Source organism: Rissa tridactyla, chromosome 8 (genome assembly GCF_028500815.1).
Source record: "Rissa tridactyla isolate bRisTri1 chromosome 8, bRisTri1.patW.cur.20221130, whole genome shotgun sequence".
Taxonomy (NCBI): Eukaryota; Metazoa; Chordata; class Aves; order Charadriiformes; family Laridae; genus Rissa; species Rissa tridactyla.
The window spans coordinates 5,204,924-5,223,794 of NC_071473.1; the positions used below are offsets into that span (position 1 = coordinate 5,204,924).

The following is an 18,871-nucleotide window of genomic DNA, read 5'->3' on the forward strand; positions in this document are numbered from 1 at the left end:
TGGAGGTACCCGTTACCTCTGCACCCCAGCTTGGTCTGATGTGTCTCTGCTCTGTGGCCCGGGGCGCAGTCGATGGCTGCAGCGCTAGGGAGTAAAGATAAACCTTAAACCAAAGCTGCTCAATAATCCCCGCTTCTCAAAGGGCCGTCAAATTTACAAGTAAACAGATATTGCTGGTTTTGCAAGGGTTTTCTAGATATTTGGGAAGATATTATTTTTGTGGAGCTGAGTAGCGTGAGGTTTTTCCCCACTTCGGCTGCAGGTAAAACGGCGCGTGTCAGACCGGGGCGTTTTGCCCTGGATTTGTGCACACCAGAGCTTGCAGAGAAACAGGGACCAAAAGCCCGGTGTGCGTGAACGCTGTGTCGAGCAATTCTGCAGCCTGAAATTTGTGGGATTGTACATCTCAGCGCGGTTGCTGTTCCTGTGCTTAAACCGGCTCTGGTTTCCCCTTTCTCTCTGTTTTCCAGACGATCCCAGGTAATTGAAAAATTTGAAGCATTAGATATTGAGAACGCGGAGCACATGGAAACGAACGTGTCGGCCAGTGCTGCCCTTTCCAGTGAGACGCGGCAGGGCAGGAGCGAGAAGAGGGTTTTCCCGCGGAAACGGGTAAGCTGAGGTCTCGTGATGGGGTTTGGAGGATGGCACCTGGGCTCCGGCAGCCCAGGACAGAGGGGTTAGCTATAGGGTTCAGCTGTAGGGTTCAGCTCCAGGGATTGTCCCTGTGTGGAGCAGGGGATCAGGAGTCGCAGGCGGGCTCTTGCAGGAGCCAAACCGCCGTGTGCGCTCAGTCGGTGCAGTTTGCTGCTTGCCGCTCTGCTCCCTTGGCCCGGCTGCAGAGCGGAGTGGAAAATCAGGCTGTCTTCTCTCCTTCCTCCCACATAGAAAGAGGGAAACTTCAGATCTGGCATGGCAGGACACATCAGGATGGAGTGAAGTAACAAAAGATGCAGACAGTCTTGAGAGTCCCAGATACGCTTAGATATATCGGGAACAAATTAATGCCTGAGAGGACCAAAAAAAGTGTATTGCCAATGAAATGACACTTGTTCTGAGCCCGAGATGCCCCTTAAATATGTGGATTTTTATGCCATGAGCCAAGAGAGTGGGACTCACCGTCCTAGTTCCTGCGCTGATCTGGGCTAACCTTGTTTACACAGGACTTCACTTGCGAAGGCGCAGCTGTGGGCTCCATCCTGGATGTGTCTGCGTCTCCTCTGTCCCCGCATCGCCGGGCAAAGTCGCTGGACAGAAGGTCCACCGAGTCCTCTATGACGGTGAGCCACCATGGCCGTGTCCTCTGCCTTGGGGGAGGACGTGAGAGGCCCTTGCCAGGCAGGTCCAGTGAAAACTGAACTGTCTGCTGCTTTCCCCGTAGCCAGCACGTAGGACATAGGATACGCTTGGGTTCGGAGCAGGTTTCAGTGATTTGGCTTCACACTTGACACTTGGCGTGTTAAGGGGAGCTAACACATGGCGTAGTTTTCTAATGCCGCTTCCGTGATGTTTATGCAGTTGCAAGTGGGCGTGAGTGGGACGAAGGCTGCGAGGAAGGGCTGAACCGGCCCTCCTGCGCTTTCCTCCCTTTGCATATTTCAAATGCTCACCAGACCTGGAGGCAAACAGTACAGAACAAACACAAAAACGCTCTCTTCTTACTCACCACCCTTCTGTCGGAACAAAATAAATACACTTGCCAATCTCTCAAAAAGATTACACAGCCATTGTAAATACGAGCTGTGTTTTCTTGTGGGTAGACAGCTTCTATTCAAGGACTTCTCAGAAGAATTCAGTAGCTTAGTGTTTCTGTAGTAGCTTTTCCTGTAGACTTGAGAACCACAAGAGTGATTTTTAAATTCTTGGTGGTAATAAAAAGGTGCAAGAAGTGCACATTAAGTGACGATGCACGTCCTCTGATGAAGGCAAGAAAATCATGCAGTCAGTGGGAAGAAAACCTTTTCCTTGCACTAAATACACCTTTCTTGTGCCACTCCTGCTATGAAACCTGCACACCTGCAGGCTTGCAGCTGTGATTGCAAGAGTCTCCCCTGCCCATCGGGTTCACTGTGTCAGATCAGATCGGTTATCCGTCAGGAGGAAAGGCGGGGAGAATTCATCCCTTGTTAGGCTCAGTTGGTTACAGCAGAGCTGTGGCTTGCACTGTGTGGGTTGTCTCTTCCATCAAGTGCTTCATCTCGGGTTTTTTTGGTTTCTAATGTGTTCACACGTCAGTAGCAGCTAGTCTCAAACTTTTTGTGCTTCAGCAGCTTTGCAGCTTTGGGCAAAGTCTGTGCTCTCCTGCCTGCCGAGCACTCGGAGGAAAGCAGAGGGGTTTCCGTGGAGGAGCGGGACGTGCAGGACAAACCTTCCCACTCTGGGTGCTTCTATAGTGTCTCGCTGCAGTGGTTTTATTGCCTGCAGCCACATCGCAGCCAGGGCTGCTCAGGCCAGCATCTGTCCGCCCCCTCCTCCCATTCTCTAGGCGTTTGGGAAGGGCAAGGTGGCATTTACTCGCCCCTGTGTTTTTGTGGAGCGGGGCTGGGTTCCCGCCACCGTGGCAGCGCCCAAATGTGGGTTGTGCCGTCCCACAGCATAAATTTGATGGAATAGGCTTCCAGACCCCAATTTTCCATTGCTCCCTTTGCTGTGGCCCATTTCAGATGCTACAGCTGCATTTCCCGCACAGCTCTCCTTTCCTCCTCCACTCTGCAGCACGTGGAGCAGCTGGAGGAGCTCAGCCTCGAGGGAGCCAAGGCATTCCCACCACATCCTTCCCTGCAAAGGGCTGGCGGGAGTTAATCCCGCACTGTCACGGTTGCTTTTCTCAGAGCTTCAAGACCCCCATGCACCCGCTTTGGAGGAAAGAGCATGTTGGCGTTTGGGTGGTGCAGTGCTGGGATTCCCTGTATTTCCAGCCTTGGGAACTCAGCCTTGTTTTGAACCCTGCAGCATCAATAGCACATAGCTTTTCTTTCGTAATATATAATAGAAGGACAAAACTGCCTGCAGTCTTGCTAATTCCTTGCTTCTCCTTCCTCTGTAATGCTGGTGTTGCAGTAGGAAATTACAAGAGAAATGCGAGGAAAGGGACAGCCTGAATAGACCATACAGCAGGTCTGTGTTCTGCCTGGGAGCAAATGTTTAGCTCCACGCAATATAATGATCTGATTTAACTGTTGCTGGTCTCTTTTATTTCTGCGCTGTGTTGTATCAAGCCACTGCTGTTGCCTGCTCCCCGGCTGGGCGCGGACGCTTCCACCCCTCCCTCTGATCGCCTCTCTCCTTTCTTGCAGCCCGACCTGCTGAACTTCAAGAAGGGCTGGTTGACAAAGCAGTATGAGGACGGGCAGGTGAGTCCGGGGGAAGCTCTGACCTTCGTGTCGGTCTTCCGTGCCGCAGTCAATCCCAGTTTCTGGCAGCCGACGTTCATTCCGATGTCCCGGCTGTGCAGACTGTGCATGGGGCTGCTCTTGGTGGTGACAAAGCCCCAATGTCCTTGCCGGGTAGATCAGCATGGGCCCTGCTCCAGATGGGAGAAACCAGATGTTGGGCAGAGCAGCGACGGGGAATTGGTACAGGCGGCAGTGGTTGTGTTAGAGCCCTGTGCAAACGGTGTTTGTCTCGGAGCGGGAATAGCTGGTGTTCTGTCCTGGGGAGGTTTCAAAGCCCCACAGCTGGGGATTGTATCCTGGGTTTCTAGGGAGCTGGGGCAGCTTGGATAGCAGCACTGGTTTCGTGTTCCCGTTCTCTATTAGTCTCATCTCCCTTGTGACCCAGCAGCCTCTTTGGCATCAGTAATGAGCCTCGGATAAAGTCTCCTGAGCTCTGGGGAAATGGCAAGGCCAAGAAAGAAATAAATGCCTTTGAGTTGGCACTCAGGGAAGCAGCCGCTGCCACTTTCCTCCTGTCCGTTCCTGGAGGGATGTGGGACATGCTGCTCTTGGACCCTTAGAGATGCGCACTGATGCAGCATGGGTGCCCGTGGCTGTTTGTCCCTTCCCTGGATTTCCTTCCCTCCCGCTCAGCCTGTCAAGGGAAAATGAAGGCGACTCGCCCACGGCTGTGAGCGCCGTGTCCTGGGCTCTGCTGCGGGTACCTGCTGGTGTGTTGGGCCCTGGGGCACGTCTGTAGGTAGCCAGAGGGGGAATCGGCTGCCGGAGCGAGTGCTTTGTTAACTGAAAGCTGCCTTGGGTAAGCCTCTGCCTCGCTGGGAGCGTGCAGAAGGCGTATTTGTATAGAGCAAGGGCCAGGAATAGGCTCCAACTCAATTTCTAGATACTGCAGATAAAACATGAATGTTTTACTGCTTTTTTTTATTAAAAAATGGTCCCTCCAAGGCTTTAAGTGCAGCCACTAAAAGCATCGTCCTGCCAGTGGAGCTAATGGGAAGGCTCCGACTGCCCCTGTGGCTCTCACGGTGTTTCACCGTCACACGCAGGGTTGGTGCCGCTGAGGGTCCGGCTCTCTGCCGGTGCAGCAGCGCTGGGGAAATCAGTGTCCTGGTGGGGCAAACCATCACGGTGGCCCTTGCATCGCTGCCTGTTCGGGTTTCCCCTTCCCCCCAGGAGGGCTTCTCGGCAAAGCCGAGTGTGGAGCTGGGAGGGGAGAGGCTGCGAGCTGCCTCTGCCGGGTGACCTGTGACGAGCTGCCCAAGCTCCTCTGGCGGGGAAGGAGCAGGATTGTAACTGCCCCATCTTGGTTGTTTCCTAGTGGAAGAAGCACTGGTTTGTGCTGACCGACCAGAGCCTGAGATACTACCGGGATTCCGTGGCGGAGGAGGTAAATGTCTTCCCCATCGGCGTTCAGGGGGAGCCCCAGGTGCTCCCAAACTGGCCGTGGCAGGTTGTCTTTGCAGATGCCAAGGTCCTAGAGCATTGCTCTTCAGGACTTTGTGCTTCTTGAGGACCTGCTGCGTGCTTCCCTGCGAGCCCACCGTGCTTTGGGGGTGCAAAACGTTATGGCTTATTTTACCTCTTCCCTCTCCAGGCAGCTGACCTGGATGGAGAAATCGATTTATCCACGTGCTATGATGTTACTGAGTACCCGGTTCAGCGAAACTACGGCTTCCAGATCCACGTAAGTAAAAAGTGGGGAGGAGGAAGAGTCTGGCTGCGGGACGACGGATGGGACTGCTCATACCTAAGCTGCTGCTTGAGGATGCTCATCTGTGGCGAGGGAAACACCTAAAAGAGGCTGCCCTGCATCCCCTGCTGCGCTCCGGAAAGCTGTCGCCTTGGGTCTAAGAGACAGTTTTTTGGTTTCCAAAAAGTGGAGGGGAAAGGGAAGGTTTTGTCTCAGGCTGAGGGTCTCAGCTGTGGCAACATCAGCCTGATGACTGAGAAATGTTCATTCCCACCGGGAGCCTGTTGGGAGATGGAGGGGCTGGGTGCGACCTCCGCGTGGCCGGCAAGCAGTGCCCGGGGCTGGGTGCTGGGTGGTATTGGGGGGTGTGGGAAGGTGCCGGTGGGTGCAATCAGCTGCTTTGAGCCAGTTCCTCCTCTCTCCCTAGACAAAGGAAGGGGAATTCACCCTCTCCGCCATGACGTCGGGCATTCGCCGCAACTGGATCCAGACCATCATGAAGCACGTTCGCCCCACCACGGCTCCCGATGTAACAAGGTAAAGGGGGGAGTTTGGCAGCCCCTGCAGTGTCTGGTTTGCTGTGCTGGAGTAACTCTTCCTTTATCCCCTTTCTTTCCTCTTTCTGAGCCTGTCCGCTCCTGGAAGCCGCGGCTCTTTCTCACATCACTCTCTCTGGGCTTAATTTGGATACGCTTTGTGGGGATGCTGATAGGCTGAGTTACTCTTACGCGCGCAGATTTCAAAGAGGGTTGAAAAATGTGGCTTTAATTTGTGCATAGGAATATGAAATACTGTTCCTATATCAAGGCTCCTCTGGATTCCCACCAGGTATTGTGAAACCACTTGGATTCAGTTGTGCTGGGTTCCCCCTTTCCTCTGGCTACTGTTCAGCACGAGCTGCCCATCCCCGCCGTGGGTCACGGCAGCACGAGCCCAGGGTTCAATTTAGAAGCTGTTTGGCTCTGATATATTTTAAACTCCAGCCAGCAAATAGTCTTCCCTCCTCTTCTGATCTTCCAGATAGCTGCCGCAGCTCATTCCCCTTACGCATTAGTGACGCTCGCGTCTCCTCCTGCCATCAGTGCCAGAGGAAGGGACCCCCCCGCTTCACAGAGTACCTTCTGTGAGCGCTTGTGGCTGCGGGTAAAGGGTGTTTGACCTCCTCACAGCTAACGGCGCCAGCCACACTCCTACGGGCCACCTCTTACAGGCTTCGTGGACACGGCCGCACCATTAACTCCGTCTCCTGTCCTTACTGTAGCTGCAGCAAGCAGGTTTTTGCCAGGTTTGTCCTCACATTGATGGAATGGCTCTTACCACCGGGTGCTGTTGACCTGGAGATGCTCCAGCCTCTCCTTCCCCATCCCGCTTGGCACTCGGCCACCATTTCCCAGCCCTGCCCGAGCTCTGGTGGATCTCGCGGGGGTCTCGGGGAAGCCACCTCTCTCCTCACTCCTGTGTATGTTTGATTTCCATGCAATCCCAGGAAAAACTTCTCTTTGAAACTATCCGTGCTGAAGCCCAGGTTGGAAAACTGTGTTCTCTCCTGTATTAACGTTTTGTGGTTTGTATATCTCGTGATTCACTGCATGCTCCTCCTTTTCTGCACCTCGGATGGGAAGTCCTGCAGTTTCCATTTATTTTTCTTTCTTTTCTTTTTTTTCCTCCCCCTTTTTTTTTTTTTCTTTAAATAAAAGCCAGAGAGAAGGGAAGAAGCAACCTGGTCTTGACACTTGGTTTCCCCACACTGGTATCTTCCGATGTGACTAGATATGAAGATGAAGACCAAGGAAATTTGAGGAGACCTCTCAGCCTTTAAAGAGCCAGAGATATTTATAGCCTAACAGGTTACTGCAGCACGGTCGTTCTGTGCTCTGCATCTATTCTGAGCCCACGTGAAGTCGTTTGACTCGGCTTACCCTGGTGAGAGGGTCCAAGCGCAGGTACCGGTTGGGCAGTAACTTGTTACGCTGCATAAATAGACGGGGAATCTCAACCTTGAGCTGGGGAAAAGGGAATTATAGGTGCGCTTCTGTCATTTTCCACCGAGCTGGTGTCGGCTGGGGTAGGCTCTGGCGTGGGTTAGTCACCTTGCTGAGAAGTTGGCCGAAGGGCTGTGCCGCCCGTGAAGCGGGGCTGTGTTCGCCCGCTGCCTGCTCGCAAGCCCTTTGCCGTGGTGCGTGGCTGCACGGGGTGTCCCAGCCCGTCCCGCCTGGCTTCGGGCACGGCGTTAACATCCGCACCCGGGGAGCGGCTTGTGGATGCGGCTGCTGGAAAGCCAAAGGACAGACTGCCAAAGGCTGAGGTGGCAAACATCTGCACAGCGTGACCGGGGCGTTGGAGGGACATTAGCCTGGATGCTCGGCTGTGCCAGGAGGGCAGCGGTGTTTGCCCCGTCCCTGGGGCTAGTCCGACTCCGCACGCTCCTGCAGCCCTCCCCTGGGTCTCGTTAACCCACTGCCATGTCTCCACTGAGCCAAACACCCGTTTTCTGGGTTACTCAAGTCCTAATTACTGTTTATATTGCTGCGTGTGTCAGGTGCTGCACCGCTCCCTGCCCTCAGCAGTGCCCTGCAATCTGCAGAGGCACTAATTACGCTGCTAACGATGACCGTGCAGATAAAGAAGGTGGCCGCTTCAGCACTGGGTCCTTGTTCAGCTCGCAGCCCCGGTGAGGCCGAGTTCCCCAGTGCCCCCCCGGTTCCCCGCAGCCTTCGTGTGCTTCTCGCACGCTGCCGCAGCGTGCTCAGCCCGCAGCTTGCAGCGTTCCCACAGCCACCCATATTTTAAAAAAAATTTTTTGTTTTGACCTATAAATACCACTGTGAGGCAAAGACTCCCCCTCCTATGTGGTGTGAATTAATTTGTCTGGGATGGAGGAGATGCGAAATGCTTGAGCGGAATTAATAGCCATGGGGCACTTGCGGGAGATTAAATGAGAAACTTCAGGTCGGTCTTCTGAGTCTCTTAACTCGGTTCCCAGCGGCCGTCCCTCTGCTCCCTGACACATATCCCATGCCCTTTGGAAAGCAGCAGAAGAGAAATGAGCTCGCAAGAGATATCACCTCTAGAAATGCCGAGATTCTTCCACGTAGCATTTAGAGCAGCATCATTTCTGTCTCCTAACAACATCCAAGGGGCCCCAGGACCCCCTTTTTCACCTCGCACTCTTCTCCATTTTAAGACTCCATCTCATCTGCGCTTTACTTATTTAAAATGCAGCTGTAATCGCTAACTGACTCCAGATTGAGCGCCTGGCTTTGGAGTCACGCAGTATCTTCTTAGCGGTTGAGGAGCGAGGAGGTTTCATCGTGGTGCCTTTTGGGTTTATTTTATTAGCTGCAAGTGACAGAGCTGAAGAAGGAATTATCTCCGAGCTGGTTTTAGCCTGTAACTGCCAGAGTTTCTTGAAACCCAGCTCTACCGAGCCTGTGGTTTGATCGTGGATGAAAGTGCATCGGAAGATACTAGCCCTGGACCCATGCGGAGTCATTTCTTCTGCTCCATTCTGTGTTTTGGGCACACGCACATCCATGAGGTTGTTGGCTGTGGGAGCTGGGGTGTGTTACCAAGGCGGGAGGAGAAGCCGTGCTGCTGCTGCTCCCTCCCGCTCCCGGCACTCTGGGTGCATGTTGTCCGTGGGCCCCCGTTAGCCGTGATTTGCCTGCAGCGAGGAGCTCGGGGAGCTGCTTTCCAGCTCTTCCCACTGCGCCTTTCTAGAAAGCTTGCGGAGGCTGCGCTGGAGCCCGGAGCCCGGGGGGATGCTGTGGTTGTACTGGAAGGGGGGGAGGCAGGAGCCAGGCTGAGCAGCCGGGCTGCGCCTCGGGAGGCATCTCGGGGGCTTCTGGTAGCAAAGAGGGTTCAGCAAATGCCTGCCAGTCCCTGGGCACGGCTTCCTCTGCCGACTTAGCATACTGCTATTTTCTTTTTTAGTTTTGATCTGCATGTTTCAAGGCTGGCATGTCTACATTTAATAAGCTAATACTTCCTTATGGATTAGTAGGTTGGAAACGGTATTGCCTTCCCCTATTAACTTACCCTGCTTGACGAGTATGTCTCCCCTCTCAACCCACCACCCTCTAACTCAGCCCTAAAAATCATTCCTTGCTTGAGAAACTGACATTTTCAGTGACTGCCGTGGTCTGTTGAATAACTCTTGCTCTCCTCGCTGCCCCAACAACTGCCCCTACGGCGTGCAGCCCCCGCGCCGGGGCGGCTGCCCGTGCCGCCCGCAAGGCTGCTCTCCCCGGGGGAGGTCTGCACCTTCAGTGCAGATAGTGGCACGGAGAAGTTTTCGACCCGTTAATACCCCGACTTCGCCAAGCACGAGGAAAACCTTCCCCCTCTTACCCAAGACCTCTGGGAGCTGCTCTGTGCTTCTCCGCCCGGCAGCTCTGAAGCCAGACTGACTTTGGTGGGACTGGTGGCATCCTCCCCGCGAGCACGTGACTATGGCCGCGTGGACCGGCGTGTGTGCATGGAGCCCTGCAGCCGGGGAGGCGGGCGGAGAGCCGGCCTGCGGGCGCCGCAGGAGCTTTCAAAGGCTCTTCTCCACCCGGCAGGACAGTTGGGGGTCGCTGCCTCAGCCGTGGGCTGCTGCTGGGTCGTGGTTGCCGGCCCCACGGCGGCTGCCAAGGAGGAGCAAGGTCAGGATCGGCCGCTCTCCGGGGCCCGGGGGGTGCCCAGGAGCAGCCGGGGCCACTTGCACCAAGGCTTTGCACACCAGCGCGACCCCGGGGAAGGGCAGCGGCAGCTCCTGCGCCCGAGAGGTGACAGGAGACGGAGGGGCAGGGGGGGGCACCCACATGGCATTGGCTTGGGCTTCCAGCAGCCCCTTTCCACCCGGCTCTTTGAGGCATGCGTGGGAGCGCCTGGCCATCTCGAGCACCCACTGACGCTTTGCTTCACCCTCTCTCTGTCCTCACAGCTCCCTGCCGGAAGAGAAAAGCAAAACAAGCTCTTCCTTCGAAACTGGTCCAAAGCCGAGCGAGAAGCCGGATGCGGAGCAAGCTGAGCTGGACCCCGAGCAGAAGCGGAGCCGTGCCCGGGAGCGCCGGCGAGAAGGACGGTCCAAGACCTTTGACTGGGCTGAATTTCGCCCCATCCAGCAGGCCCTGGCGCAGGAGCGTGCAAACGCTGCAGACTCCTCCAAGAGTGGCTCTGCCGCCTTCCCCAGGGACGCCGGTGCCACCGATGCCGACCCGGGAGAGCTGGAGCGGGAGCGGGCCCGGCGACGGGAGGAGCGTCGCAAGCGCTTTGAGATGATTGATGCTGTGGACGGGGCAGGGTCGGAAGAAGCATTAAGGATGGAGGTGGACCGGATCCTGCCCGTCCCGGCGGACATCAAACCGCAGAACGTGCACGTGGAGATCGAGCAGCGCTGGCACCAGGTGGAGACCACCCCGTTGCGGGAGGAGAAGCAGATCCCCATCGCACCCCTGCACCTTGCTCACCCCGAGGACCGGGACGAGGGGCTGACGAAGCAGCACTTGACCACGCTGCTGGAGAAGGAGGTAAAGTGGGGTGCGTGGGGTGCAGGCTGCCTGCCGAAATGGCCCTTAGGCCACTGCAGGTACTGTAGGAAGCCTGAGCAAGGCTTTAAAAAGCTGCATTTATTCCTGTTTTGTAATAGCAATGAGTGGGGATGCTGTAGGGTCCCCTGGGGAGGTGACAGGGCGCAGATCCGTGTCTGTTCCCGTACAGCTCTGCCGGCAGCTTTCGCATTCCCACGGCTGCAGAAAGGGCTGTTCTTGCAAGGGTGGTACTTCGTTACCCTCTCCCAGCCCATGGCAGCCTCCACTTCTGGTGGTTGTTAGCCGGCCTGCCTCTGAGGAGGTGGGTGCAACTGATCTCTCTCAACCAGACTCTCAATTCAAGCTCCTAGCCTGGTGTGCCTCTGCAGCGGTAGAGATTTGTGTCTGCAGTTATGTCTACAAAAACTATTCACTGGCTTGAGTGACAGCACGCGCCGCAAAGGTTCCCTTTTTGTGGAGCCTACATCAGTGTTGCAATTTTCGGAAAAGAAAGGAGGAGACTCGGCTCACTTGGAAGAGGCCCACGCCTGGGATAACAAAGGGTGTTCTTAGTTGGGATTAAGGTGTATTAGCAGGAATGAAAGGGGTGCAGGCGTGGAGTAACCAGGAGTATCGCCGCTCTGAACCGGGCTGGGATTTGCCTGGGTCGTGCCTGGCACGAGCTGGTGCCGCTCGTCCTTTGCTGCAGTGAGCTTTACGAATTAAACTAATGCGGAACTTAGTTCTTTCAGGGGGAGGGATTTTGCCCAGCAAAATGAAATCCAGAGCAGAGCAAAGCAGCCGTGCCATCAAAAGCCCATTCACTCTGCTCCGCATCTCCTCTGAGCCCCTTATGGCCGACCCCCTGCCCACTCACTGGACGCTGTCTCTGTTCGTGTCCCTCCAGCTGGAGCAGAAGCAGAAGGAGGCCCTGGAGCTCCTGGAGCAGAACCGGCACCTGCAGGACCAGCTGAAAGTGGCACTGGGCCGGGAGCAGAGTGCCCGGGAGGGCTACGTGTTGCAGGTAGGAGAGCGGGGAGGAGAAAGGAATCCATCTTCTCTGCGCCCGAGGGGGACCCTGGTGGGCTTCAGTCCAGGGTGTTCATGGGGGCATCCTGGTGGACACGGAGATGTGCACCACAGAGTGGGCTCCAAGAGATTTGGCCTTCTTGCAAATGTTGCTAATTCTGTAGCCTTACCAGGATCATCTGCTCAACGAAACCTCTCATCTGGGATGCAGTAGACAGAAGATAGCATTGCCTACTTTGGAGGCAAAACAAAACACAGCCTTGATAGACAGATGGGACCTCAGCAAAGTCCACCTCTGATCCATCCCATACTGTGTTTGCCTATGCAACTGCTGTTTCACCATTTCTGTGCCCCAGACGTTCCCCTCGGGCAGTGGGGTGCACATAGAACTTTCTAGGCATCTTGTAGCCCAGCAGTTGTGCCTGGATGAGGAGTTTGTGTGGTGGTTACATGGGCAAACACAGTACACGCAGGGGCGTCTCTCAGGCCCATTCCCCGCAGCCAGGGAGGGATTTGCACCGGGACAACCTATTGTCTTGGATCACTTCGGTGGTTTTGTGCGTTATGAGATGCCTTTCCTCAGCAAAGCCTAGGATTGTGTTTTGAAGGTTCTGACAAAAGAGACGGGAGAGTCTCTTAGGAAGCCTTTCCTCCCCTCCTCCAAACAAAGCGGGCTTTTTCCAGCCCTTCCTCTGGGAGCTTCCGTGCCCAGAGGAGCCATGAGCAGCTGCTGGCTGCTCTCGTGGGTCTGCAGTCCTGTTTTGTGCAGGGGCAGCGGTTTGAACCTGCTCAAATCTGCTCGGCCAAACTGGCTGTGAATCGAAGTGGCCGTGCGCGGCTGCACGCTGCGCTCACGTGGCAGCAAACCCGGTGTCGACGCTGAACCTCGCGTCCTTATTTCTCATGGCAGAGGTTGCACAGGCAGTGGGGCCAGCCCAGGCAGGGGGGGCACCTGGCCTTCCTTGACAGTGATCTCCTCGGAGGAGTTATTCATTGATCTCCTCGGAGGAGTTACTCATGCATTTATTTCTGGAGTCCCCGAGCTGACAGTGCTTGCTCGGAGGAGTTCTGTTTTCACTTGGCAGTGTTGGAAGAGTAACTAACTCCCACTTCCCTGGGGCAAAGGCATCCCTTTGCCTGGAGCCTGGAAAAATCAGGGAACGTGGCTAAAAGCTGGATGCTGTATCCACTGTCAGATTGGCCGTGTTGAAGTTGGCCACAGCGCCTCGATAGGAGGAGCGGGGGCAAGAGGAGAAGTCTGCAGAAGGGCTGAGGAAATCATCGCTGTAGTGAGAAACAACGCAAACTTTGACCTGGAAGTTGGAGAGGGTTTTCGGAAGGGTTGGAGACTTTTCCTTGCTCCGGTCTAATTGTTCTGGGGATTTCCCTGATGGTTCCCCGGGAGCAGAGGGATTAAAGTCCTGGTACAGAAGAGAGTAACCCCACCAAACCCTGCTGAGGTGGAAGGAATGGAATCACTGGGGGGGGTCTGCAGCCCCGGACTGGGCACATGTATTTGGATGGACCCTCTGAATTTCATGTGCCCCCCACTTCTATCATGCCTAATTTTGGAGAGGTTCCTATGTTGTCTATAGAGAGAGATGATGGAGGAGCCTGACTGCTGCCAGCCCCATCCCTCCTGAGCTGCCTGGGGGGCACCAATCCCCCCCTCCTTGGCAGCGTGACCAGCCCCATACAGACCCCCAAGCGCTGCCCCGACATAAAAGACGCTGCACGTTTCGCAAGGCAGCCGCTGAGATACCCACCCCCGTGCATGTGCCGCGCACCGAAGCCTCTCCGGCCTCGTGTAACCCCTTCTCTTGCTCTGAGCTTCCTCGGGACGGGGGCACCCCAACTTTGAACCCTACTGGGAGAAACGTTGGGGGCTCCTGCTCCTCTCAATCCGACTGGAGATGTCCCCTGGCTCCGGTCACGGCGGGAGGGGAGGGGTCACGTACTAACCTGTCCCGGGCGGATATTCTTGCATGTTTATTTTTGGTGTAAAGCATGAAATTTAACTTAACATAACTGAGTGTCACATCTGTGGGCTTTCCTTATCAGCAACCAGAGTACAGCAAGGCAGGCCAAATTCCTAGGCTTAACGCTGTGCTTCTCTCGCCTCTTCCTGTCTGTGTATTTTTTTTAAAGATACATAATATCTGTCGCCTTTTGCATGACTCTCTCTGTGAGTTTTCTCTTTGCATGCTACATTGCTTTGGTTTGAATCTCACAAAGGTTGGTTTCCTTTATTTTACGTTCTCATCACGCCTTTTCCCTCCCTTCACTTGTCGGGCTTTTTATTTTGTCCTTTGTTGGTTTTTTTTTTGGTTTTGGTTTTTTTTTTGTTTTGTTTTTTGTTTTTGCAGGTAGAGAAATTAGATCCTCCCTAGTCTTAAACTTTAGCATAACAACATCTCTTTAACGCAATGAGCAGCCACTAAGTCCTGTCTGGCAGCCGCAGAAATGACATCGCCACGCCGGCTGTCCTGTCTCCCTGCGTTTGGGTGGGATGTGATGTCATTTGCTGTCACCTCACTTTCCGTTGTTGCTTTTGGTCGGTAGGACTGTGTTACCTGAACTGTGCACTTTTTGTTTCACAAAACAAAAAAAAGAACAGACACGCTAAAAAAAGCGGTTCCTTTCTTCTCCACCTGTTCCCATCCCCTCCTCCTTCGCACCCTGCCCGTTTTTCTCTTGTCTGTCCGTCTCCGTTTTACTGCTGGTGTTTCTTTTTCATTGTTTTTTTGGTTCTATTTGATTTTGGTTGGTGGTTTTTTTGTTTTTTTGTTTTTTTTTTTTTTCCTTTTAGCCTGTTACTGTACAGCTGTTTTGATGTTGTGGTCCGTGTTTTCTGTTACTGGAAAGCAGTTGCCGCTCATTCAAACAAACAAACAAAAAAAAAGTTGGTTAATACAAACAAAAAAATTGTGCCAAGAACAAATCATCCCAATTGGAGCATGTGGGTAGCAGCCAAATCGCTGCGAGGAGCTTTTCCATGGCCTGCCTGGCCAGAGGTGTGACACTCAGAAGGGAGAGCCAAGAGTGTTACTAATCTAGTATTTAATCAATTTTTTTAAGACCGAGGTGGCCGCCTCGCCATCAGGTGCCTGGCAGAGGCTCCACAAAGTCAACCAAGACCTCCAAAGCGAGCTGGAAGCCCAATGCCAGCGTCAAGAGCTGATCAATCAGCAGATTCAGTCGCTGAAGCGCAGCTACGCCGAGGCCAAGGACGTGATCCGGCACCACGAAGCCGAGATTCAGAGCCTGCAGGCGAGGCTCAGTAACGCGGCGGCCGAGCTCTCCATCAAGGAGCAGACCCTGGCCAAGCTCAAGAGCGACCTGAGGAGCGAAAAAGAGAAAGCCAAAGAGCAGCTGGAGGAGTGGCAGCACGGCGAGGCCGCGCTCAGCTCCCAGCTGAAGGCCAGCGAGCAGAAGCTGAAGAACGCAGAGGCTCTGCTGCTGGAGAAGACCCAGGAGCTGCGGGACCTGGAGATGCAGCAGGCTTTGCAGAGGGATCATCAGAAGGAGGTGCAGCGGCTCCAAGACAGGATCGCGGACCTGAGCAGGCAGCTGAATGCTAGCGAGCAAGCGCGGGTCCTCATGGAGGAGAAGCTGCAGAAGAATTATGAGGCTTTGCTGGAGAGCTGCGAGAGGGAAAAGCAGGTTTTAATACGGAGTCTGAAGGAGGTGGAGGATAAGGCAAATGAGTACGAGAACCAGCTGCAAAATAACGAGCAGCAAATGGAGATTCTGCAGAAGGAGAAGCTGAGTGCAAAGTTCGAAGGCAGCGAGCTTGTCCACCAGCTGGAGGAGCAGCTGGTGATGAAGGAGGCCAGCATCCAGAAACTCGCAGAGCACATCAAGGAGCTCGAAAGAGAAAGAGATCAGATCAAATGTCGGTTCCACGAGCTCATGAATCAGGTTGCCGAGTCGGATAACGAAGTTGCAAAACTGCAAGCAAAGCTGAAAATGGAAGAGACCAACTACCACAATCTGGAACAATCGTTTGAGGAGGTGTCGGATCAGTTCCAGGGTGTGCAGAAGGTGCTGAAAGAAAAAGAAGAAGAGCTGAGGCACGTTAAGGAAATGCACTTGAGAATTGTGGAGAAGAAAGATCAAGATCTCAGTGAGGCTTTGGTTAAAATGGTTGCTTTAGATAGCAGTTTAGAGGAGACTAAAGTAAAGCTAAAGGCCAAGGAGGAGGCTTTAAAGAAATTAGCTAGTGTAGGCACAGGTCCATGTGCTGAGGAGGTGGAAGACCTTGGCCCTAATCTCGAGGCTGATGAAAGTCATCCGTCCCAACTGGGGCAGCCTCTGCAAACTCAGGATGTCCTCCCAGCTCTGACTTATGCACTGAAGGAGGAGGAGGAGGAGGAGGTTCTTGAGACCAGCCAGAGGCAGGCAGAGGAATTCGGCTCCCCGTCCAAAGCTGTGGAGCTCCAGGACCAAGAGTTAGTTCAGAAAGCCTTAGCAAAGCCTGATGTAGGGATCATGGGGGCCAAGAGGCAAAGAATCCGTTTCTCGAGCATCCAGTGCCAAAAATACATTCATCCAGACGGATCAGAGAAAAACTGGACGAGCAGCACCTCTTCAGACACGAGCCAAGACAGATCGCTGTCTGAAGAAAGCATGTCATCAGAGCCAGCTCTTGGTTACCCATCATCAGGGACGAGCGACTCTGAGACCTATCTCTCAATCATCCATTCCCTGGAAACCAAACTTTACATTACAGAGGAAAAACTCAAAGACGTAACGATGAAGCTTGAAAGCCAGCATGGCCATAATCAGGAGACGCTCATTGCCCTCCACCATCAGTGGGCCAGCACGGAGTCTCAGCTGCGGGAACAACTTCAGACCAGCTTATCCCAAGTCAGTGCTTTGATCTCGCAGCTGGAGAGTGAGAGGCAGGAAAAGTTCAAGCTCATAGAAAATCACGTTAGTGAGCTGGGAGGTTTCCAAATGAAAAATGATCAAGCGCTGACTTGCTTAGAGAAGTGCCGGGAGCAGCTAAGATCTTTGCCCAAGTCAGACAAGGAAAAAGAGGGTGATTTGTTCCTTGTTACTCTCTCCAGCATGGAAACAACCTTATCGAATGCAATCCAAGCCTTGAGAGGGGCGCCAGTCCCCTCGGAGTATCAGCAGAGTGAAAGCCTTATCGCAGAAAGCCCTGCTCCAGAAGGAGGTTTTTTAGGAGAAGAGGAGCACGTCTCCAAGGAGCAGCGAGCGGAAATGTTTGACGCCGGCCAGTTGAGATGGCTTTCTGAGAGAGTGGCATTTGAGGCCTCTCTCATCAACCAAATAGCAGAGTCTTTGAAAAATGCAAGCTCTGAGATATCGCAGCTTCTGAGAGAGATCCAGGGAACGGCTGAGGTGGTTTTGTTGGAGCCGGCAAATGTTTCTCATACAGCAGTCGACTTGGCCAGCGTCCTATCTAAGAAGCTGCTGCTGGAAGGGGAGTTCTGGAGCCAGGTGGAGGAGCTGAGAGTGCACTTGAGCACCAGAGAAGGAGAAGCCGAGGGCAAAACAGAAACAACAGGTTTGGGCTTTTCTTCATGTTTTCTCAGTGCTGTAGCAGATGCTACATTGATCAAGGCAGAACTTGGGTTTGTCGCACAGAAAATGAGAGAATCTTTTCATCAGAGATTAAAAAAAATCGAAGAAGACCTCCATAATACCAAAACAGCTCTCCAGCAGCATAAATGCATGTTGGAGGAGATCATCAAAGCGTACAGGACTCCTGATTTTGACAGAGTTATGCACCAGATTTCTGAAGCACTTGAAATTCAAAAAGATGCTTCAGAAAGAACCCAAGTCTCCTGGGACGGGAGCCACCTGCAAATGGTGCCGTGTCAGGAATTAGCCAAGGCGGAGGAGATTGGCAGCCTGCCGGACCGTAGTAGTGAAGCTCTTGTTTCCATTCAGGAAGATCTTGCCCAACAACTAAAGGACAAATCAAATGTTCTGAGAGAAATATCTGTTGCCTTACTCTCTCTGCCTCCTGAGGAGGCAATGAGAGACTGTCAGAAGCTCCTGAAGATATCTCAGAGTCTTTCATATCATTCGTGCATGGGAGACCTTGAACGGTATTCCTCTTTGTTAGTCCAAGACGCAATTGTTCAGGCTCAGGTTTGTTACGCCGCTTGCAAAGTCCGACTGGAGTATGAGAGAGAGCTGAAGTCCTACAAGGAGTCCTTGCAGAGCATGGACGCGCTCTGCCAAGAGCGCGTGAAGACGGTCTCTCTCCTTCGGGACGAGTACGAAGACTTGCTTAGAAAGCAGCAGGGCGAGTACGGCGAGGTGATCGCCATGCTTGAACGGGAGAACGCTGATCTCAAAGCAAAGGTGTCCCAGCTTGACAGTCAGCGAAGGCTTTTGGAGGAGGAGGAGCATAAACACAGCAAGAGCTTGAGTGAATTGCAGGGACGGTATGAGGAGGAGATTCGAAATGTGATAGAGCAACTAAACAGGACCGAGGATGCTCTGAAGGCCGAGAGGACAGAGGGTCTCAACCAGCTGGATGCCATCGTCCGTGACAAGCAGAACATGGAGCGGTATCACCTGGAGCAGATGCAAATACTGGAGGACAAGTTCCAGGCCAAGATCAAGGAGCTGCAGGTCATCCACGGCGAGGAGCTGCAGGCGTTGCAGGAGCACTACAGCCAGAACCTGCAGCGCCTGCAGGAGACCCTGGACGAATACCAGAGGCAGCACCCGGAGGCGTCCCCCGCGGCAGGCCCGGGTGGTGGGGACGCCTGGGCGGCCGATGAGACGGGTGGCACCGGGCAGGACCCCGGCAGCGACCCGGACTCCATGCACGGCCTGAGGGAGCGTATCCAGGAGCTGGAGGCCCAGATGAACGTCATGAGGGATGAGCTGGAGAACAAGCATCTGGAGGGGAACGCTTCCACCTTGAGGGAAAAATACCAGAAAGACTTTGAAAACTTAAAGGTGTTGATATGTTTAACGCTTTACGCTTTCCACCGCTGAGTGTACAGGAGGGTGCGTTCGGTCCTGGGGTTGGCTTGCCGAACCAAGGGTGTCCCCCAAAAGAGCCAGCATGCAGAAGCAAGCCCCAGAGTGTTAGAAAGGCCTCTGTAAAGCATGGCATTTCCCTTTTCTCCATGCTGGGGTATTCTAAATGCATTGCTGAGGCCTTGGGCTCGGTGGGAGGGTCGATTAATGGTGGCAGCTTCTGCCTGTAGAGGGAGGGAGGGTTTCAAAGTAGCTTGATAACTTCACGTTAT

The 18,871-nt window shown here is 54.0% G+C and overlaps 1 protein-coding gene across 2 annotated transcripts in view; it reads left to right on the forward strand.

The window, feature by feature from the left end:
- Window positions 1–18,871, forward strand: part of MPRIP (myosin phosphatase Rho interacting protein) — an 85,551-nt gene that overhangs the window by 52,220 nt on the left and 14,460 nt on the right. Inside the window, exons 8-16 of one of the 2 annotated variants that reach the window (XM_054210718.1) lie at window positions 471–612; window positions 1,164–1,280; window positions 3,297–3,353; window positions 4,714–4,782; window positions 4,990–5,079; window positions 5,513–5,622; window positions 10,013–10,598; window positions 11,506–11,622; window positions 14,706–18,575. In XM_054210718.1, coding sequence (XP_054066693.1) covers window positions 471–612; window positions 1,164–1,280; window positions 3,297–3,353; window positions 4,714–4,782; window positions 4,990–5,079; window positions 5,513–5,622; window positions 10,013–10,598; window positions 11,506–11,622; window positions 14,706–18,575 — 5,158 coding nt within the window. The remainder of the gene's footprint in view (window positions 1–470; window positions 613–1,163; window positions 1,281–3,296; window positions 3,354–4,713; window positions 4,783–4,989; window positions 5,080–5,512; window positions 5,623–10,012; window positions 10,599–11,505; window positions 11,623–14,705; window positions 18,576–18,871) is intronic. The other variant, XM_054210717.1, reaches the window with a different exon arrangement.